Raw genomic sequence first — 19573 nt, forward strand, 5'->3', positions numbered from 1 at the left:
TGAAGAGACAGCATTTGGCATCTAATTTGCAAGCTTCGGCACTCAGATGTATTCTTGGAGGCCAAACAAGAGTGAGTATACCTTTGCTAAGGACCCTTGCGCTATTCGGGGGGGGGGGGGGGGGGGAATTACAGAAGGAAGCATATAAAAAGGCGGGATGGGTTAGCATTGTACTGCATAGGGGCTGGTGCAAGTCAGGGGCTAGTGACAAACATTATCCTTGTTTAGAATTTACACTAGAACACCAATTCATGATAGAAAATTGTAATTTGCCTGCATTTTGGTGTAAACAGTGTGGGTATGAGCAAACCATCTTTGAAACAAGGTCATTTATATTTCAGCTCTCAAATGTGTCTACAGTACATGAGGGAAAGCAGCTATTCACTTCAGGTGCATTATGGGAGAAAAGTCACATTTCAGATATTATCTGCCAATCCAAGACTCATTTATATGCAGAAAGGACTGTAGCAGCCTATGCATTTGTTTTATGAAACCTCTGTGATTAACAGGTCTCTGTACAAAATCCTACAATATTTAACTGGGTCTTTAAATTGTCTCATTCAATAACTTTAAAGAACGGCTCTAGTTCAAGACCAAAGCTCACACATGACAAACATATATTCCTATTATCTTTCTTAAGAAATAATGGAAATTAATTTACTTAGTAGTTGATTCACTAAGAACAACAGCGCGAGTAACCTCTTGTTACTCACGCTATTTAATTCTGCGTGCCATAATTCTGCCTCTCTGCACACCACAGGCGTTAATGGCAGCATAGCGTGCATAATTAAGTTTAGTTAGAGGAGCGCTAGTAACTTACGCCGGCTACATCCCAATAACAACTGCTCTGCTCGTCCCACCCTGAGCCCCTTCAGGTCCAGTGGTTTCAAAGGACGAGATCCCTGCACTCTGACTGGCCCAACAGGCTACCTGTCAAGTGACAAGCAGCCTATTGGGCCAATCAGAGTGCAGGGATCTTGTCCTTTGAAATCACTGGCCTCGAAGGGGCTCAGGGTGGGAAGAGCACGGCACCCGTTATTGGGATGGAGCCGGCGTAAGTTACTAGCGCTCGCTATGCACAGCATAGCAAGCGCTCCTCTAACCAAACTTGCACGCCACGCTGCCATTAGAGGCAGCATTAAATAGCGCGAGTAGCAAGAGGTTACTTGTGCTATTTTTCCTCTGTTATTGTCTCACCATGCCCCCTGGTGACAAGCAGCCATAAATACATATTCCAGCAGTATTAATTTGTAGCAAGGAAATATAACAAAAAATAAAATGTGCTTAAATTAATGTGCTTAAATAAACTGGCCTGGAGCACTTGCATGCAAATAAATTGGCTGCTAAAGGGTTAATAAGTATATTACCATTTCAATTTGGAACTGAAGCTAGCACTGCAATGACATTTTAAAGGAATCCTTTGCTTCCAGGTGACATTAAACCAATTTCCAATGCTGCTGTAGTTTTCCTCAACTATAGAAAGAAAAGGGAATTGAAACACGAACGAAGGAACATGAGCTAACAACACGCTAGAGGACAGACCTCGATATCCTACAAAAATGCCTTTAGGTTATTTTCAATTTAGTTTCCTTGGATATCCATTCATGTGCAACATAATCGGAGCATTTCAAATAAATAAATGTGCAGCTATTTTTACTACTGCTGGTGCAAGTCATTAATATAACATATAGAATTACTGGGGTTGTGCAGCAAATTATTCATAGATTGAGATGGGGATTGAAAGGTGTTGTGTGTGAAGCATTCATGCTTATAAATCAGGGAATTAGAAACTCCCCAGCCATTTCCCAACCTCATAGCTGTCTGCAAATTGAAATGAAAATGTAATTTTTAATAAAAATAAAATTACAAACGCGTGTTATACTAACCCTGACGTAAGCTCTAGGAATAAGGAAACCGGAAGTGAGAGGATCACTGAGGATGGCCGAAGTGAGAGGATCACTGAGGATGGCCATCCAAGTGCCATTTAAAGCAAATCTGCATCGAAATAATAGTTTATGAGCATAGGAGAAGGGAACCAGCTTGGCACTTCTCATGACGTTTATAGCCAAATAAGTACATAAACATGTGAAACTCCATTGACAAAATAAAGTATACTTATCGTGGCTTGCAGGGGTGCTGGGATTGCAGTGGGTGCTGGTGATGCATGGCCTGACGACTGTTTCACCGCGCTATGAGCTTCCTCTGAGGCTTAAAGGGAACCCGAGGTGAGATGGATATGGAGGCTGCCATATTTATTTCCTCTTAAACAATACTAGTTGCCTGTCAGTCCTCCTGATAATGTGTCTCTAATACATTTAGCCATAGACCCTGATCATAACATGCAGCAGATCAGGTACTCTGACTCCGCTGCATTGGTCATATGCTTGTTCCAGGGTTTTGACTCAGACACTACTTATACCAGAAGATCAACAGGGCTGCCAGGCAACTAGGATGGTTTACAAGGAAATAAATATGGCAGCCTCCATATCACTCTCACCTCTGGTTCCCTTTAACGTGCACGTTGTCTGGCAATCTAAGAGCATCTAGCCATGGTTGCCATCTCTTTGCAAATTTGCTTGGCATCCCCTATGCACATATATTATTTTTTCCATCAAGGGTTAAAGATACTTGGGCTACTCAATTTTCCATAATAGGCAGAAGCCCATTTTTCCAATATAAAATGAACTCCTTGTTTGTAAAAAGGACCCTTGCACTTTCAGCTTAAGCTGAATCTCTAAACATCAAATTGGTCACAAATCCTAAGATGCAATTTCTTCTCATGAAATCTCTGCAGTGAATAGTCTGTCTGAAAAATGCATGTCTAAACAGATATTGTGGGTCAGCAAAACATTTCATGAGTTGTACACAAATTGGGAGGAGGTGCCTAAAAGTAGTATATGATTGATTGGATGTCGGTGATGAAGCTGTCTTACATCAGATTTATTTTGCACCAGAAATGACGACGAGTTTCGTGAGTCCTGTCCACTTCTTCAGGTCTATAGTACAATTTCTTTAGCAGCTACACGCATGGACTCGGAGCACTAATTTGGATGACTCATTCAATTTATGACAACCTTTGAAGACTTATTATAAATTCTAACAAACACAAAAATCTTATACCTTCATCTCTGGCACTGTAATGTTGGCTGCTGGTGAGGACTCTGTAGTTGATGTTGATGGAAACATATGAAAGCTGGCATCTCTTGGTGAACGCACAATTTCATTCTGCCGGTAAAGTCGGTGGTGCCGTAATTTAGACACCCAGGCATCAAAAGTATCCTGAGATTTCACCTGTGGACAGAAAAATCAAGTCGTGTTTTCACCAAGGGCAGATTAACTGGTTAGATAGCAATTTAAAGAAAGTCTCTGTTAGGTTTCTGAACTACTTCTATACTCTTCACTGGAATAATGAGCATTCTGTGCCTCCTACTAAACTGAGCTCTCCATATAATCATAAGGGAAAAAAAAGAGTGTATCTCTGTGTTCTGTACCATTCAGATAGTAAAGCCAGAAGAGATTTTTGCTCTACAATGTACTAAATTGTGGGCTCAATATGAACTTTGCGCATGACTAATCAGATTCAGAATGTTGATGATCAGTACCTGACAACCTTTTTAGTTAAAACACGCCTGAAGTGGGAGTGATATAAAAGGTGCCATATTTATCTCCTTTTTAACAATACCAGTTGCTTGGCAGTCCTGCTGATCTCTTTGGCTGCAGAAGAGTCTGAATCACACACTTGAAACAAGCATGTGGCTAATCAAGTCCAATTCAGTCAGAGCACCGAATCTGCATGCTTGTTGAGGGCCGGTGGCTAAAAGTATTAGCGGTAGAGGATCAGCAGAACATCCAGGCGATTTGTATTATTTAAAAGGAAATAAATATGGCAGCCTCCATATCCCTCCCATTACAGGTATCCGTTAATAAAGCTGTGACATAGTTAATCATCAGTTTTCTCATGCAAAGTTTTAGCTCAGTGAAATTTCAGTTCCAGTGGGACAAACACCTGCTGATTTCTAGATGTATCGGGTCTGGACACTGGTGAGAGCTCTTATAAGAAACAAGCTACAGATATTTGACTGCATTAAGGTCTCCTCTACTGGCACTGCCAGTAAACTACGATGGGCGTCCAAAAAGTAACAGCCAGTTGCTTTTATCTGCCACGCAAGTTTTTCTTTCTGGGTAATGTAACTATCATCTCTCAGGCTAACCTCTTTTCTCCCTACACTAAGTTGGGGGGTGTTGTGGCACCCTAAGACAAAAAGGGTACAGGAGACAAAAACGGGACAAACACAATGAGGTCACTCACTGCAGAAAATGAATTGTAACAAGCAAACCTTGAGATGGTAGATGTTCTCCTCTGTGTCCAGGTCTATCCTCCGTGCCTTCTTCTTGATGGACATCACAGACAAACCAACATCTATACTTCCATGTACTTTTCCTTTCTGAGTCTGTAGGAAAGTAATACAAATAAAAAGATTTAGCACTTATTAAAATATCATCTACCCCAGCACTCCCCATGGACCCTCTCATGGGCTCAGGGCAAGACGAGTGGAGCTCTCGTCATTGCCAATTAGCAGGCATGTTTGTAGCGCTCGCTATGCTACTCTGATAAGGCATGTTAATGCTGATAAGGCATGTCATCTCTGATAAGGCACGTTATGTTTTATAGTGAATCAACCCCTTGATGTTTTCTGGACATCAAGATAAGTAATCAAATCACAACACCGAGCCTTTCATTTCGCTACCAGTACAAATGAATGTAAGTGCAATGTGTGGGCAGTTGGTGGGACTCGAGGAAGGATGTGGAAGAACTTTAACTACATTGGCTTCCATTCACTAAGCATTGTCGCATGCTGAAAAGAAGATAATTGATTTTACCAAACATTTTGTGAATTGTTAATTCACTAAAGCCGCTACCATATGGAAAACTGAAATGACTGACTAGTTATTATTTAGTATTTATATAGTGCTTGACATCTTCTGCAGTGCTTCGCAGATTATATACTGTAGTCTTGTCACTAACTGTCCCTCAGAGGAACTCACAATCTAATCCCTACCAGAGTCATATGTCCATCATAGTCTAGGATCAATTTAAAGGGGAGACAATTAACTTATCTGTATGTTTTTGGGATGTGGGATGAAACCGGAGTGCACCAAGGAAACCCACGCAGACACGGGGAAACCATACATACTCCGTGCAGATGGTGCCTTGGCTGGGATTTGAACCAGGAACCCAGCGCTACAAGGTGAAAGTGCTATCTACTACGTGTATCACATGTATCACACGTGTGTCACATCTTTCATCAATTTTTCCTGCATTGCAAGAATCCACTAAATACCAAATTAATGAATGCATAATTCCTAAAAATACTGGATTAAATACATGAAGAAAAATCTAAGTGAGTTGTCATGCAGTTTTTTGGTACATTAGCAAACTAAACGCACATGCGAACATCTGAGGGAATTCAGGAAAAAAGTTTAAAACACTGAGGCCTATATGAAATTAACTATTTTTTTCTGAGTTTTCTACTAGGTGATATTTTGAAACTTGTCAGCAAAATGCCTCTTAACCCAACGGAAAGGGGAAAAAAATACTTAAAATAATTTTGATAGTACTTTATCACCTACTTTTTAGTACTTTTACTCATGCAAAGTGCTGAAATGTTATTCTAAATCAAAGAAGAAAAATAATCTCCTAGGAGAAAACTCAGGAGAAAACGTGAATTGCATATGGGCCTGAATGCAGTATTTTACAGGTCCTTTATTTTTTACTGAATGGGTCTTAGTGAATTTAAGCCATTGTACCAAAAGAAAACAAACCTTATATCACAAACAAAAATAGCAGCTATACTACAGAAATACTTACATCATCTTCATAATACCTTTCTTAAGCAACAACACTATTTTTGTGCCTGAATTCTGAATATTTCTAATTTGCTAGTGTCTGAATGCAACTTTTGTTTTAAAGCAGACCTAAATTCTTGCACAGGAAAACAGAGAAATTCACCCTGTGTGTGTTTACAAAGAACAGTCTGTCGAATTCTCCCTTATATGCAAATAATCAGCAAGTGTAAATCAGGTCTGTCAGCAGTCTAAACTGTGCTGTTTTTTTCTGGGCTATTATGTAAACACAGGAGATTAACCCTTTCTGTGCTCCCAGGAACTAAACACTGCAGAATATCTGTTGGAGTTCTATAGGTTGCAACAAATAAATGTTTCTTTAAAAGTTATTATGATGTTGCTTATCTTTTAGAGCAGCGAGACGTTCTGAGTTTTGGGCCGCTTTAAGCTTCTTTTCCATTGTCTAGTGAATATCCAGGGGCAATATTTGATCATTTTACAATTTACCTAAACTAATGCACTAAAAATTAGAGGACAGAATGGATTATGCTCAAAACAAAAGAAAAAAATGATGCAACTTTGGAAATAGAGAAGAGAGAAAGTGCAATTAAGATGCAACTGGGTCAATATTCATGAAACTTGTTTCCTATTAAAAGTGCTGCTACTTACATCTATGGGTGATTTTGAGTACTTCAGTATTCCATTTTCTAGGACGAAAAATCTCTGTTTATAAAAATAAATTGAGGTTATTAGAGCTCATAAATCACAACATTTACACAAACAAATACAGGATATCTCCAATATGAGTTAAAGCTAAACCATTCATAAACATGTAAGCAAGCCCAGTTTTTGAACTATAGATGAAGATTCCATAGCAGTCGGCGGCTCTCCCAATCCATTAGCCTTTAGCGCAAATTCTGGGCACCAGCTGGCCGGAAGCATGCAAATGATCGCATTTGAAATGGGCATGCGCACGTTCACAACCTTATTTTCTCCTGAGCGTAAGAGTTTTCCTGTTACTGTGCATGCATGGTTATAAATGTGCAAGCCCAGATCAAATGAGGCTGCGGGCGCTTCCAGATGACTGGCTCCCAGTCTGTGCGCGAATGATTTGTGGAATGGGGAAACCTGAGACTGCTATGGGATCTTACCCTATAAGTAATACATATGGGGCAGGTTTAAAGAGCAACAATAGAAAGCTTGTCAGAAGTCTCTCATCACAGCCTGTGTGAATTAATTACATTGTATATCTTTTATCTGTAAACAAAGTCAGTGTGGAAGCTAGAGACACACATGTAGATAGGTGCTACTTCCCTGTCATTATTCACAGAGTAATGATTTACTGTTTATCTCTGCCCTGCCCACACACACACACACTGCTTTATCACAGATTGTATGAGAACAGGTGAGAGATGTTTTGCAACTACAGAGCAGCTTTTAATGAGGAGTCTTACTTTATTCCTGTCAGGCTTGGATGCTTACACCCCCCTCCCCCCTTTCAAATGAGTTCTTCCTGGCTGAAATATCTGTTTACTTTAGAACTGCCTGAAGCACGCAGACACAGGAGCAGCTGATGAGTTATTCGCACACTGTTTCATGCTATATCTGCGCTTTCTGTCATCCTGAAGAGATTCCAGTCACAGGATTAAAGGAAGTAAGGGCTGTTTCTGTATGCTGGATGTGCTGGACACAGTCCACCATAGTAATCCAGTGAAAACTGTTCTCTGTAAATTACTTCTCATAAGAAATGAAAAGATAAAAAAAGCCTTTGTATTGCTATTTGCTAGTAATTACTGGAAATATACATTATGTGACAGTTACAATTTTAGTTAACTTTGATAGTTGTCCTTTAAGATTACATTTTTATTAACAGTTCAGGCACCCTTTATTCTCCAAGTTACACCAGTTCTTGCAATTGATTTAAATGCGGTTTTGTTGTGATTTTCAATGGATGAAATGAATATCAGGAATTAAAGAAAAATGCTGAAGAAATGCAGCATGCAGTATTTTTACAATCAGACAAAATCGCATCTCGCAGGTATAAACGGGTTACTGTGATTTTCATTATTTTGCTGATTTACATTTGACTGGAAAACACAGCAAAATCACGTGCGGTATGAAACAGCCCTCAACTTGTCCTGAACATTCTACTGCGTAGCGCCTGAGCAGTAGAGTGGACCTGATTGGGCTCGGATATTTCTGCCAGAGCCCGAGTGGAAAGCCGCTAGTGCACCTGTACAAGAAAAAGAAGGGGCGCTCTCAGCTTTCAAGTTGCAGTATGGAGTAAGCTTCCAGGACAGGTCTCACCTGTTTAAAGTTTGGCCAGTACAGCGTACACGGCCACGGTTAGCGTCTGTCCCTCTCTGCCGAGTAGGTAGTGGCAATAAAGAGCCACAATAAAGCTCAATTGGGCTAAAATTTTTAATAAATAATTTTAGCCCAATTGAGCTTTATTGTGGCTCTTTATTGCCACTACCCATCCCCATTCCCCAGCGTACAGGCGCCGCTCGCTGTGTCATTGCATAGGAAGCGAGCCCTGGTTCCTATGGTTACCATCCAGGAAATACGCAGGAGGGAGTGACGTCACATCCGCCCTATCGGACTTGGAGAGCTTGGTCCCCAGCTCGGCAGAGAGGGACAGACGCTAACCGTGGCCGTGTACGCTGTACTGGCCAAACTTTAAACAGGTGAGACCTGTCCTGGAAGCTTACTCCATACTGCAACTTGAAAGCTGAGAGCGCCCCTTCTTTTTCTTGTATTTTTTCAGTGGCACTCGGGAGCAGCCCAGCAGAAAGTGGGTGGCCTGATCGCACCTGGGGTATATCCACTACCCCGCCTCTCGCTAGTGCACCTGTGCACAGTTGTCCTTTGTGTGGGGGTGTCATTGCTGGATCGGGCAGGCTGAAGAAACTGAGGAAAGCCTCATTAGGATCCACAGGCTTCCATCTCCTGAGGTATCGTGTTTTTTTTTAATTTTATAGTTACAAATTCTCTTCAAAAAAATGTAGACATCAGTCAATCTTTTCTCTACAATTTATGAAGTTCTGAAAGAACCTACCTTGTGCCAGCCCTTCAGCGGCCATTTCCTTTTCTTCAGCATAAACCCTTCATGTTTTTCTGGTCTCTGGACACTGGTTTGCCCTATCTTCAGTCCTTCTATGATTTCCCAGCTGTCTGCTTCCTGTGAAAGCATAAAAAAGTATTGTTTGCACAATGAAGCATTTATTAGCTATGTCCACCTACCAGTACATCATTATGTAATAATGGCTGAAACATACAAGGTGTCTGTAGTAAACAATTAATAACTAATTGGCCTCTGGATTGTACATGCAATTGTAGGAAACACCAAACAATTAGAAAACTGATTAAAAAAAATCAATAAAACAGAATGACATGTTTAATAATAAACTGCAGATCTCTGTGATAAAACAGCCTAAAAGCCACTGTTACATGTATTACAGGGACATTCAGCTTACATTAACACTCCGATTTTGTTTATGGTTTAGTCTCAAGTGACAGGGTTCGATTGCACTACAAGAGCTTTTCTAAGAGTTTTATGATTTTAAAGATTCTGAAGCCAAAAAAAAAAAGTGTTTTTTACTTGCTATTTATCTTAATCTAGCAATAAGATCCTAACTAAAATGCTGCATTCCCGTTGCAGAACGATGCCTTTATAACCCCCAAATCACTGGGGCAAAATTTGGGGCTCCTTCCTGGTAGAGGCAGAGCTTTGTGCAGTAGCTCTGCCTCTGCTGGAGTCAATCTCCACCTCTCCCCGCCCTCTCAGTCTTCTTTCACTGAGAGGGGTGGGAAGAGGCAGAGATCGGCAGAGATTGATGCGATCTGGATCCTAATGAGGCTTCCCCCGTCCTCCTCCATCCCACGGTGGTCTCTGTCTGCCCCTCGGAAGGCACAGCCGACAATTTGTCAGGCTGTGCAATATTTACCTTCCCTGGCTCCGGCGGGTGGCACTGTTGCGGCTCTCCGCTTGGAAATAGATGGAAATAGCCAATATCAGTCGGGTCCGCTCTATTGCGCAGGAGACTTGGCCTGCGCAGTAGAGCGGACCCAACTTGGATCTACTTTTTCCGCCTATTTCAGAGCCGAGAGCTGCGACTGCGCCTGAGCTGGGAAGGTAAATATTTACATCCCCGCCGTTCGGGGAGCTTTATCGCTGCAGCCGTGGGACGGAGGAGGACTGGGAAGCCTTGATAGGATCCAGAGGCTTCCCCCTCCCGAGGCGAGTACCCCCAGGGGCGTTTTTTCTTAATACAGATTTTCTTTAAACAACCAAGAAACAGTGAGAGACAGGTTGACATAAATTTTTCAGAAAACAGGACTGTCTTGGGTCAAGGACCTCAGAGAAGCTCTTTTGCATAGATAAAAACTGAAGTTTCTTAACTCTTCTTGTACAATATGAGACCCTTTTCTTTGCTACTAATGTTCTATTTCTTAGCTGTACTACACCTACAATTCATTATCTCAGAAGTTTGTTTTCGCATCAGGTTTGTTTTAAGCATTTATTTTGGTTGGCAAACCAGTGTCCATCTAAGCCCTATTTTCTACGTTTTCTCTTCCGCCCAATGGACCGTTTATGATTGCCCAGGTCACTCATTTTTGGAGAAAGCTGTTGTCTGCCATCCCTGATGATTATTTACAACTTATTTTGAGGATTGGTGTGTTAGCTCTTCCCTGGAGGGTGGCATTGTCTCCTACCTTTATTCAGAATGTATTATAGAACAAAAGAATCCCATCAAGCCTAAAATGTTAGCCTGGCAAAAAGATTTAACTGACCAATTTACTCCAAGTAAATGGATGCCATGCTTTTACACATTAATGAAAGGTAGTTTATATCACTCTACCTTTGAAACTAATGCGAGGTTGCTATATAGGAACTATTTGACGCCCTCCAGGCTTTATTAGATCTCATCTAATTCTACCTTAAGTTTCAGGGATTGTGTTGGGGAGGGGGCTCTATGATGTCTGGTGGGACTGAACTCCGGCCTCCGTGTTATGGGGGAAAGTTTCACTGTTAATCTTGCAAGTCTTAAAGAGGAACTCCAGTGAAAATAATGTAATAAAAAGTGCTTAATTTTTACAATAATTATGTATAAAATGATTTACTTAGTGTTTGCCCATTGTAAAATCTTTGAAATCCCTGATTTACATTCTGACATTTATTACATGGTGACATTTTTACTATTGGCAGGTGATGTAGCTGCTATTTCCCAGAATGCAACAAGGTTCACAGACAGGAAACTGCCACGAGTACCACTGTCCTCAGGATTTCTTGTTGGAGGGGTTTCACCACAATATCAGTCATACAGCACCCCCTGATGGTCTGTTTGTGAAAAGGAATAGATTTCTCATGTAAAAGGGGATATCAGCTACTGATTGGGATAAAGTTAAATTCTTGGTCGGAGTTTCTCTTTAAGGCCCATACCCACCTTGTGATTTTGTGTCCGATTCCTCCGACAACTGCCAATTTTCTGAGCGACGAGCAATCGTTTCCTCGATCTCACGACAGGTGTGGAGGCACGCGATTAGGCAAACCACTCTTTGGTATGCGCAGTGATAACGATCGTCACAGCACATCAGATCCACAACCACCGTGGACTACACCCACACAAAGTGCCGCGACCATTTGAACTCTCATTCACTCCTGTCATGTGCAGTTGCGTGTTCCCGCGAGCAGGGAGATGGATCGGGGAACCTCGGTTCTTTGGGAGGCATTGCTGTGAGGTTCCTCAATCCATCAGCAGGTGAGCATTCACCTTCACAGAGACCCTTTTCTAAGAACCCCTCTGTTCTCTTGCTAAGTAACTAAAATCACGGTACTAAGTTTCCTGCTCATCACCTTAGTTTATTACCACAGGCACCAAGACTTACTTGGATTCCCAATATCGAAAACCCACTTTGGCCTTAGAGCCTGTCATCCATAGAGTTCATAGACGATCTACGAATGAATGTTGGCTATTATGAATGATACGCTTGATCATTTCCAGAAGGCATGGGAACCATGAACAGACCATGCCACTAATACTGGACTGCCTCACATGTTATATTTCTCATAAATGCTTTTCTCCTATTATTACCATGGTGGGGATAACACTACATCCTCCCTTACCGGAGCTAACTTGCTCATCCACTTGTGACACCTGGCCTGACCAATTGGTACGTTTTATACATCAATGTTTTTTTATATTAGCAGTATTTTCCTCCCATTTATTACTATCTGATACCTTCTGGCCTCCTGATATATTTTCCCCTATTTACTGCATGAATAGACTGTATGGACTACCGTATACCTAAAGTACTGTATACCAGAGAAGACATGTGCCATGATGAGATAAACAAGTGTATGTAGAGAGCCAAACATTAATAACCAGGCTGTTTTACTTGTTTGATTTTGCTGCATGAAAGACTTTATTTTTGGGCATGGAAGTGACTACTTCTGTCTTGTCTCTACCTTGTCAGGAACATAGTAAACCTCGCTGATAAGCAAATTACAGCCATAAGGCCTTGTTCACATTGCGTTTCGGCTCGTGTGTCCGTCTGCGGTGGGCTTTTTTTCTGCGTTTTTTAAAGCATTTTCTGGCAATTTTCTGTGCGTTCGCTCGTTTTTGTGGGCGTTTTTGTAAGCGCTTTTGCAGAGCGCTTCCGTCTTTTTATCCGGAAGAAAATTACGCAATCGCTTTCCTCAGAGTATCACTTACTACTGGGTAAATTGCTGCAAATGGGAATGTCACTATTAGTACACACATTTACTCAGTGTGCTCAGTGTTGCCCTTGACTCGTGTACAAGTCGACCCCTATACTTTTATGAAGTGAATCAGACCTAAATTTCCAGACTTATACTCGAGTATATACAGTAAAAGTTCTCCAATACAATCAACACCAAACTATTGTTTAAACTCAGTCCACGGGTCAGGACCACACACACCTGCTAAATGAAATGTGACATGATTAGCCAAATCCTCTCTCTTTCAAGTTATTACCTTAGGGTGAAATCTGGCACAATGCCTGGATTCTCAATCCCTGAAGCAACACTAAACCTTATTTTACTGAATTATTTAGCTCCTTAGGTTTTACCACATAATACATTTTATTCTTCAGCTTATGAACACAAGCAAATTCCTCCCATTAGAAGATAAACTCCTAACTCCTCCACACATTACTTAAGATGAAAGAAAATTGAAATTTATTATGATTACAGATCACTGCTGAGCAAACCAGAAATTAATAGATTCTTGTTATGATTTAAGGCAACTCGGGAAATAGCTTCAGAGAAGCAGAACAAAAGTTGTTTTAGGGGTATTTTCTTTATATATTAAGAGCGGAGAAGACACAACAGGCTGGATTTACTTCTGTTTTCAGATGAAACTTTTGAAATAAACCTGTTTACAACAGAACCATATATTTGTATTCATTCATTTATTATTATTCATTTATTTAACACAGACATGTTCTGCTTCTCTTTACACAATACATTAAACTGTCCCCTCACTGAAACTCACAATCTAATGTCCCGACCATAGTCAGACAACTGTTCCTACCATTGTCCAGGAACAATTTTGATAAGCCAATTAACCTACTGTGGCTAGGTCTTGAAAAGACCTAGCCAAAGCACAGACCTCAATCCAACTGAGTGTCTGTGGTATGATTAGAAGATTTTGGTACATTGATACAACCCATGTAACTTCAAGGAGTTGGAGAAGTATTGTTGGAAGGAATAGGTGCAAAAATCCCAGCAGGTAGATGAGCTAAGCTAAAAGGCATATTCCCCCCCAAAAAACCTTAAGGCTACATTCACAGTGGGACGTTGCATTGTGATGCAACTTTAAAGTCACAATGCAGCATTACAACGCAAAAAAAAAAAAAGTGGTAACGCACATTAATGTTGCGTTATTGTCACATAAAGTAGGTACAGTAAAGCATACAGGCAATGAAAAGTATGCTTTTCCTGTACCTAGTAACGTGTGCGTTTAGAGGTATCGCACTGCAGCAGTGCATTACCATAACGCTATACGTTACAATGCAACGCTAATGTCACACTTTGAACATCCCATAAGCTGTGTTATAAGACTTTATAATGCACCTCCGCAAAGTCCCACTGTGAACATAGCCAAAAGATGTAATTGCATCAAGAGGTGGCTGTAGCAAGTACTGAGTGTAAACACTTATTCACACACACACACTTTTTTTTGTCTTGTTTGTGCCTCAATAAAATAAAATATTCTAGGTTGTAATGCAACAAAACAGAACACCAACTAGGATGAATATTGTCACAAGGCACTGTAAAATATATTTTCTTTTAAAATACAGATATACCATAACATCTGCCTCAACCCCAGTTATGCTCGTGGGCACTACAGGAAATATCGGTACTTGGGCTATTTTATGCAATGTTATGCTACAAAATCCACAGAGAAAGGCCGAATATCAAGAAGGACTGAAGGCACCCCGCTGAAGTGATATTACACTGTTTGATTAAATGAAATAACAATAAAATTGCATGCACCAGCTCCTCCCCTTCCCCATGCTGTATGAATACAAAGCGATATGTTCCTGTGGCAGTGTTGTCCTAGTCTTAGTACTGACAAAACATGCCTCAAAATGGGATGTCCTTTTTGAGAAAGTAAGATTATCTTACCCTCTTTTTTTCATACTTAGAAAAAAACTTTCCAGTAGTGGTAGCTAAAATATATAGTACAATTCGGCCTTCTTTAAAAGAAGAAATATTTGCAATTCTCACAACAAAAAAAACATCTAGATACCTCAGTAAAAGGGAGCCTCTGGAGTCTGGAGGCTTTCCCAAATCTTCTTACCTCACACCCCCCGCTCGTGCACAACTTTTTCCTTTGTGCACAAACGGCTTAGGCCTAGTGTGCTGTTGCCAACAATGCTTGCGCATATGTAGTACAGGTGTGCATGTACACAGACAGAAGTGCAGAATGAAGGGAAGGAGGCTTCAGGGCAGCAGTTGAGGGTTAAGGAGGATCGGGGAAGCCTCTGGGTCATTTAGAGGTTTCCCACTACTTAGTTAAGCATCTGATTTTTAACTTTTTTGTCCCTTTTTTTCTGGTTGAACTTCATGGACGTTTGTCTTTCTTCAACCCAAATAACTATGTAACTACATGTTTGCTTTAAGTGAGCAGAAAGTAGCACCCATAATACCTACAAACCTCCTCAAGATTCTGGTACACCACAACTTGCCACACCTCTCTCACAAGCTCCATGTAATATATACTGTCTCAGTCTCCTCCAGTACGGGTCTTCTGCACATGCGCGGGAGGTCCACGCATGCACAGAAGACCCAGGCTGACGTAACTGAGACAGTTACTGGGGCTGATCGCAGCTGAACGGCAGACCGTGGGAGGACGCCAAGGGACTCGTGTTTATGCTGCTGGAGGAAGCAGCGGGTAAGTATCGATTTTTCTTCTTTATTCAGCTCTGGTTAACTTTAAAGTGACCCTGTAGTGAAAGGGATATGAAGGCTCCTATATTTTTTTTTTAATTTCCTTTTAAAACAAGAGCCCAATTAGTTAAGTCAAGCTTTAATCAGATCACCTGATCTACGTATTTGCTCTGGCAGTATTATGGGCAGAGCATCAGCAAGATGGCCAGGCAATTATGCATTGTTTAAAGCAAATCTGAAATGAAATAAAAAGTCAGATACTTACCTATAGATAGAGAAGGCTCTGGATTATATAGAGCCTTCCTTGTCCTCTCTCAGTGTCTTCATTCCAGCTCTGTCCCCCGTTTGAATTTGCCATCCCCATGAGCCCTTGAAAGGCATTAGAAGTACTTGTGTCCTAGAATGTTCCCTAACACAGATGGCTCCATACTGCACCTACACTAGTGCCCGGTCGTGCATGCCCAGTACAGAGCCGCCAGTCTTTGAAACATTTGGGGACACAAGTGCTTCCAAAGGCCTTTTGGAGGATCCCAGAATGCATATTCGGCCAGTTGGTCGAATACCTGCAATGGGGGTGATGCCGCTGTAGGGGTCCGAGCCAGGACAGGGAGGGCTCTAGGCAGAGTTCCCAAACCCTGTCCTCAAGGCCCACCAACAGTGCATGTTTTGCAGAAAACCACAAACATGCTTATGTGAGGTAATTAGTGTCTCAGCAGAGCTGATTAACTACCTGTGTGAATTGCCACAAAACATGCACTGTTGGTGGGGCTGAGGAGAGGGTTGGGGAACACTGCTCTATAGGATCCAGAGATTTCACTCTCCATAGACGAGTATCAAACTTAATTCACTTCACTATTACTTTAAAAATAAACAAATATGGCATTCTCCATATAGCTCATATTACAGTGATTCCTTACAAGTGTTGCTTCTCACTAATGTAGAGGAATTTGTAAATGGCTTCTTTTTCAAGAGGGCACATTTGTAAACCAAATCACATTACACAGGCTGTCCTTTCATTTTAATGTAATATAAGCTTTATTATTAGCACTGAGAACACGACTATTTTAAGCAATTAGACATTAATAAAAAGCCGTCACGGCGCGGCTTCAGAGAATGCAATGAGTCAGAACGTCTTTATTATATTTGTGACATCCATAGTCTCCTTGTGACCATGTTAATACTGTGGGGTAGTAAATATCACTAATGGCTGTCACAGGTGGACATTGATATAGTGCTGTTATTTTTAGACCAGTATATTGCAATCATTATCCTCCCAGCCACAATGGCAGGTTAAGCTGCGCCTATTATGACTCTGAATATCAATCTAAATTGAGAGTTGCAGGCAGTGATGTTTCATTACTTGAGAATACAGCTATTTATTGGCAACTTCTTGAGAGATCTGTTTAGAGCCATAAAATACATAAATGGATTTTCTGTGCTTTAAGAAAAATGGATTTACGATTCTTTATGGTAACAAAAATCCTTTATGCTATGGAAGCTCTGCTCTAGGATATAAATCACCATAATTGCGAGTCCTGCTTTTTTTATTTGAGCACATCCTTTGGATTACCATACTGTGCCTGCACAGCACCACCATCCAATCTGCCAATGTCAGTGAAGAAGTAATGCTTGTGTGCTTATGGCAACATTTAAAGTCAAATTGTCCTCTCTGAGTAGATTTGTCACTATTATACCTACATCAAAAGAAATCCTATTTAAAGAGAGCCCGAGGTGGGCTCAAAAACTTAAGTTGAGCGGATGAGGTAGCGGCAAAAAACGCCGCTCCTGTGGGCCACATTGGCCCATTTTCACCTTCATGACCTATAGGTCACAACGTTGGGATGAGAGGAGAGGGAAACCCTCTCCCTGTGTTTACCTCCGAAAAAAGCGACAAATCATGGCACCAATCTCGGGGGCTATAGCATGGGGGGGGGGGGCATAGATCGGTGGTGTGGGGACACAGTTGATTTACAAGGCATGTTTAAACAGGAAGTAGTGTGAAGCACTTGCAGATTGGAACCTCCGGCGGTGGATGGACGTATGTGTCTTGCCTGCCGCCGCTGCCAGCGATAGATGCAGGAGGGGAGCGCTGAGAGGAGAGCCCGAGGTGAGGGTGAGGGGGGGGACTTTCCCCCCTCCCATCCGATGTGCAATGCTCTTCCCTCATGCTGCGACCTCTCCTGCCGCCCCAAAACTGCCCTTAGCGGGCCCCAGCCCTGCGACTCCTCCCGTGGGTGCAGGGGCTGCATCCCCTATTGTTACGCCCCTGGCATGAGATAAACAAACAAGGAGAGATAAATCATGAGTTAAGTCACATAAGGAGAGATAAACCATGATCTAAGTCAATTAAAGTGAACCTCCAGATGAAATATCCACTTAGCAGCACTGAAAAGGCTTGGTGTTTCTTTAACAGTTTCACAGCATCAGAACTTTGTTTTTCTTACCCAAGCCTCATTTTTAGCTGCACAAAAGAAAACTGCCTGGGCATTTTTCCCCTGAAGCAATACAAAGCATGATGGGATTTCTGATGTTGTTGTTCTTGTTCTGCTGTTTTGGTGCAAATTTTTTATTTTTTCTATTTTGAATTTGAGACTTGAAGCCTAGTGCGTGCAGCTGGGAGGGGTGATCAGGACACAGGATAGTTCGAACTGTGTCTCATGCTCCCTGTCACCTCCTTTTAACCAAAAAGTCTGCCCCATGAAATCACAAACATTTGCCGGTTCTATTAAAACGGCACCAGGATTAACATGTAAATCTCTGTGCAGTTTTTCCTCTGGCACCATCTGGTTTTTACAGAATTGCAATTGCCAGCCTACTGCAGGTTTGCGAAGCGCAAGAAAATGCCATAGCAACCACCACTGCAATTTTCCTTGCAATTTGGAAATCGCAAACCCAATCCAATCCAATCGTACTCCTGGCAAATTGTGAATATCCATATCAGTGAAATTGCAGTAGTGGAACTAGAAAGAAACAAAAGCGAATTGCAGTGCCATTGCGTTCCTTAGTGGAAAAGGACCCCTAGAGGAAATTGGGATTTTTTACACACATCTTTAGACAAACGCAAGTTGGATTACTACATGGAGTGTAAGGAGGAAGGATAATGCCTTTTATTGTTAGTTATGCAAAACTTTAATTCAGCCTTAAGTAACAACGATTGTTAAAACATTTGTTTTGTAACTAATAATTTTTTCCTTGCTGCACTACTTTTCAACAGAAAAAATATCCTTTTAAATCCAGGCTGAAGCTCAACTTTGAGGTAACTAGTGAGAATATAACTAGGTGGTTTTCAGACATAAGCAATATAGGTTTGGGGGAGGACAGATTGACTGGACTTTTCCAGACACTAGTTATTTTTATCACTCAAGATAAACATTTGCCAGGGATGCTCTAATGCTTTCCCTCCTGCAGCGCTGGGCTGGACTAGAGGGAAGCTGTGAAATACACCTGCAGCCATGCAACAGTAATCATCTCTCAGCCTTCCCAGTAAATACCTACAGCAGGTTTTCCCTGTGAATGAGGCATGGCTACAGCCATTTGGCTATAATTGGATTTTCGCAGCTTCCCGCCAGCCCAGCACAACTCAGCTCAGCTGCTACATAAATAAACACAAAACTCAGAGCGTCCAAATGTGCAAACTTATGGAGAGATCTTTTATGGAGAAAGAAAAAAATATAAAATCTTTCAGTAGGTGCATCATTACAGCATCTAGAATGGTCACGTTAGGTCTCTGAGTATCTTTAAAGCACACCTGTCACTAGTAATTTCTAAAAGTGAACTCAAGGTGAGAGTGATATGAAGGCTGCCATATTTGTTTCCTTTTAAGCAATACCAGTTGCCTGGCTGTCCTGATGATCCTCTGCCTCTAATACTTTCAGCCATAGACGCTGAACAAGCATGCAGCAGATCAGGTGTTTCCGAGAATATCGTCAGGACTGAAATGCGCGTTTCTGGTTTAATTCCGTCACTACTGTAACCAGTAAATAGATCAGCAGGGCTGCCAGGCAACTACTATTGTTTAAAAGGAAATACATATGGCAGCTTCCATATCACTCTCTCCTTGGGTTCACTATAAGGTGATCAACAATGGCTTAATGCATAGTTTTCTTGTGATAGGTGTGCTCAGAACTTCCTCTCTGCTCTAAATGATTATCCAGGATATGATAAGCTTTAGGGGGAAAAATAATTATAATTTATGAAAATCCTAAAAAAATTTTTTTTTAAGATTTAACTTGGTATTACTTTACTGGGAGCACTGAAAGGGTTAAGCCTTATTTTTTCCCATTCAGACAGAGAGCTGGGCACTGATTCACA

The 19573-nt window shown here is 41.3% G+C and overlaps 1 protein-coding gene across 2 annotated transcripts in view; it reads right to left on the reverse strand.

The window, feature by feature from the left end:
- Positions 1–19573, reverse strand: part of OSBPL6 (oxysterol binding protein like 6) — a 334312-nt gene that overhangs the window by 116364 nt on the left and 198375 nt on the right. For both annotated transcript variants that reach the window (XM_068245435.1, XM_068245434.1), the window contains exons 4-7: positions 8903–9025; positions 6514–6567; positions 4338–4451; positions 3121–3291 (exon numbers count right to left, since the gene is read on the reverse strand). In XM_068245435.1, coding sequence (XP_068101536.1) covers positions 3121–3291; positions 4338–4451; positions 6514–6567; positions 8903–9025 — 462 coding nt within the window. The remainder of the gene's footprint in view (positions 1–3120; positions 3292–4337; positions 4452–6513; positions 6568–8902; positions 9026–19573) is intronic.

Source organism: Hyperolius riggenbachi, chromosome 7 (assembly GCF_040937935.1).
Source record: "Hyperolius riggenbachi isolate aHypRig1 chromosome 7, aHypRig1.pri, whole genome shotgun sequence".
In the NCBI taxonomy this organism is placed as follows: Eukaryota; Metazoa; Chordata; class Amphibia; order Anura; family Hyperoliidae; genus Hyperolius; species Hyperolius riggenbachi.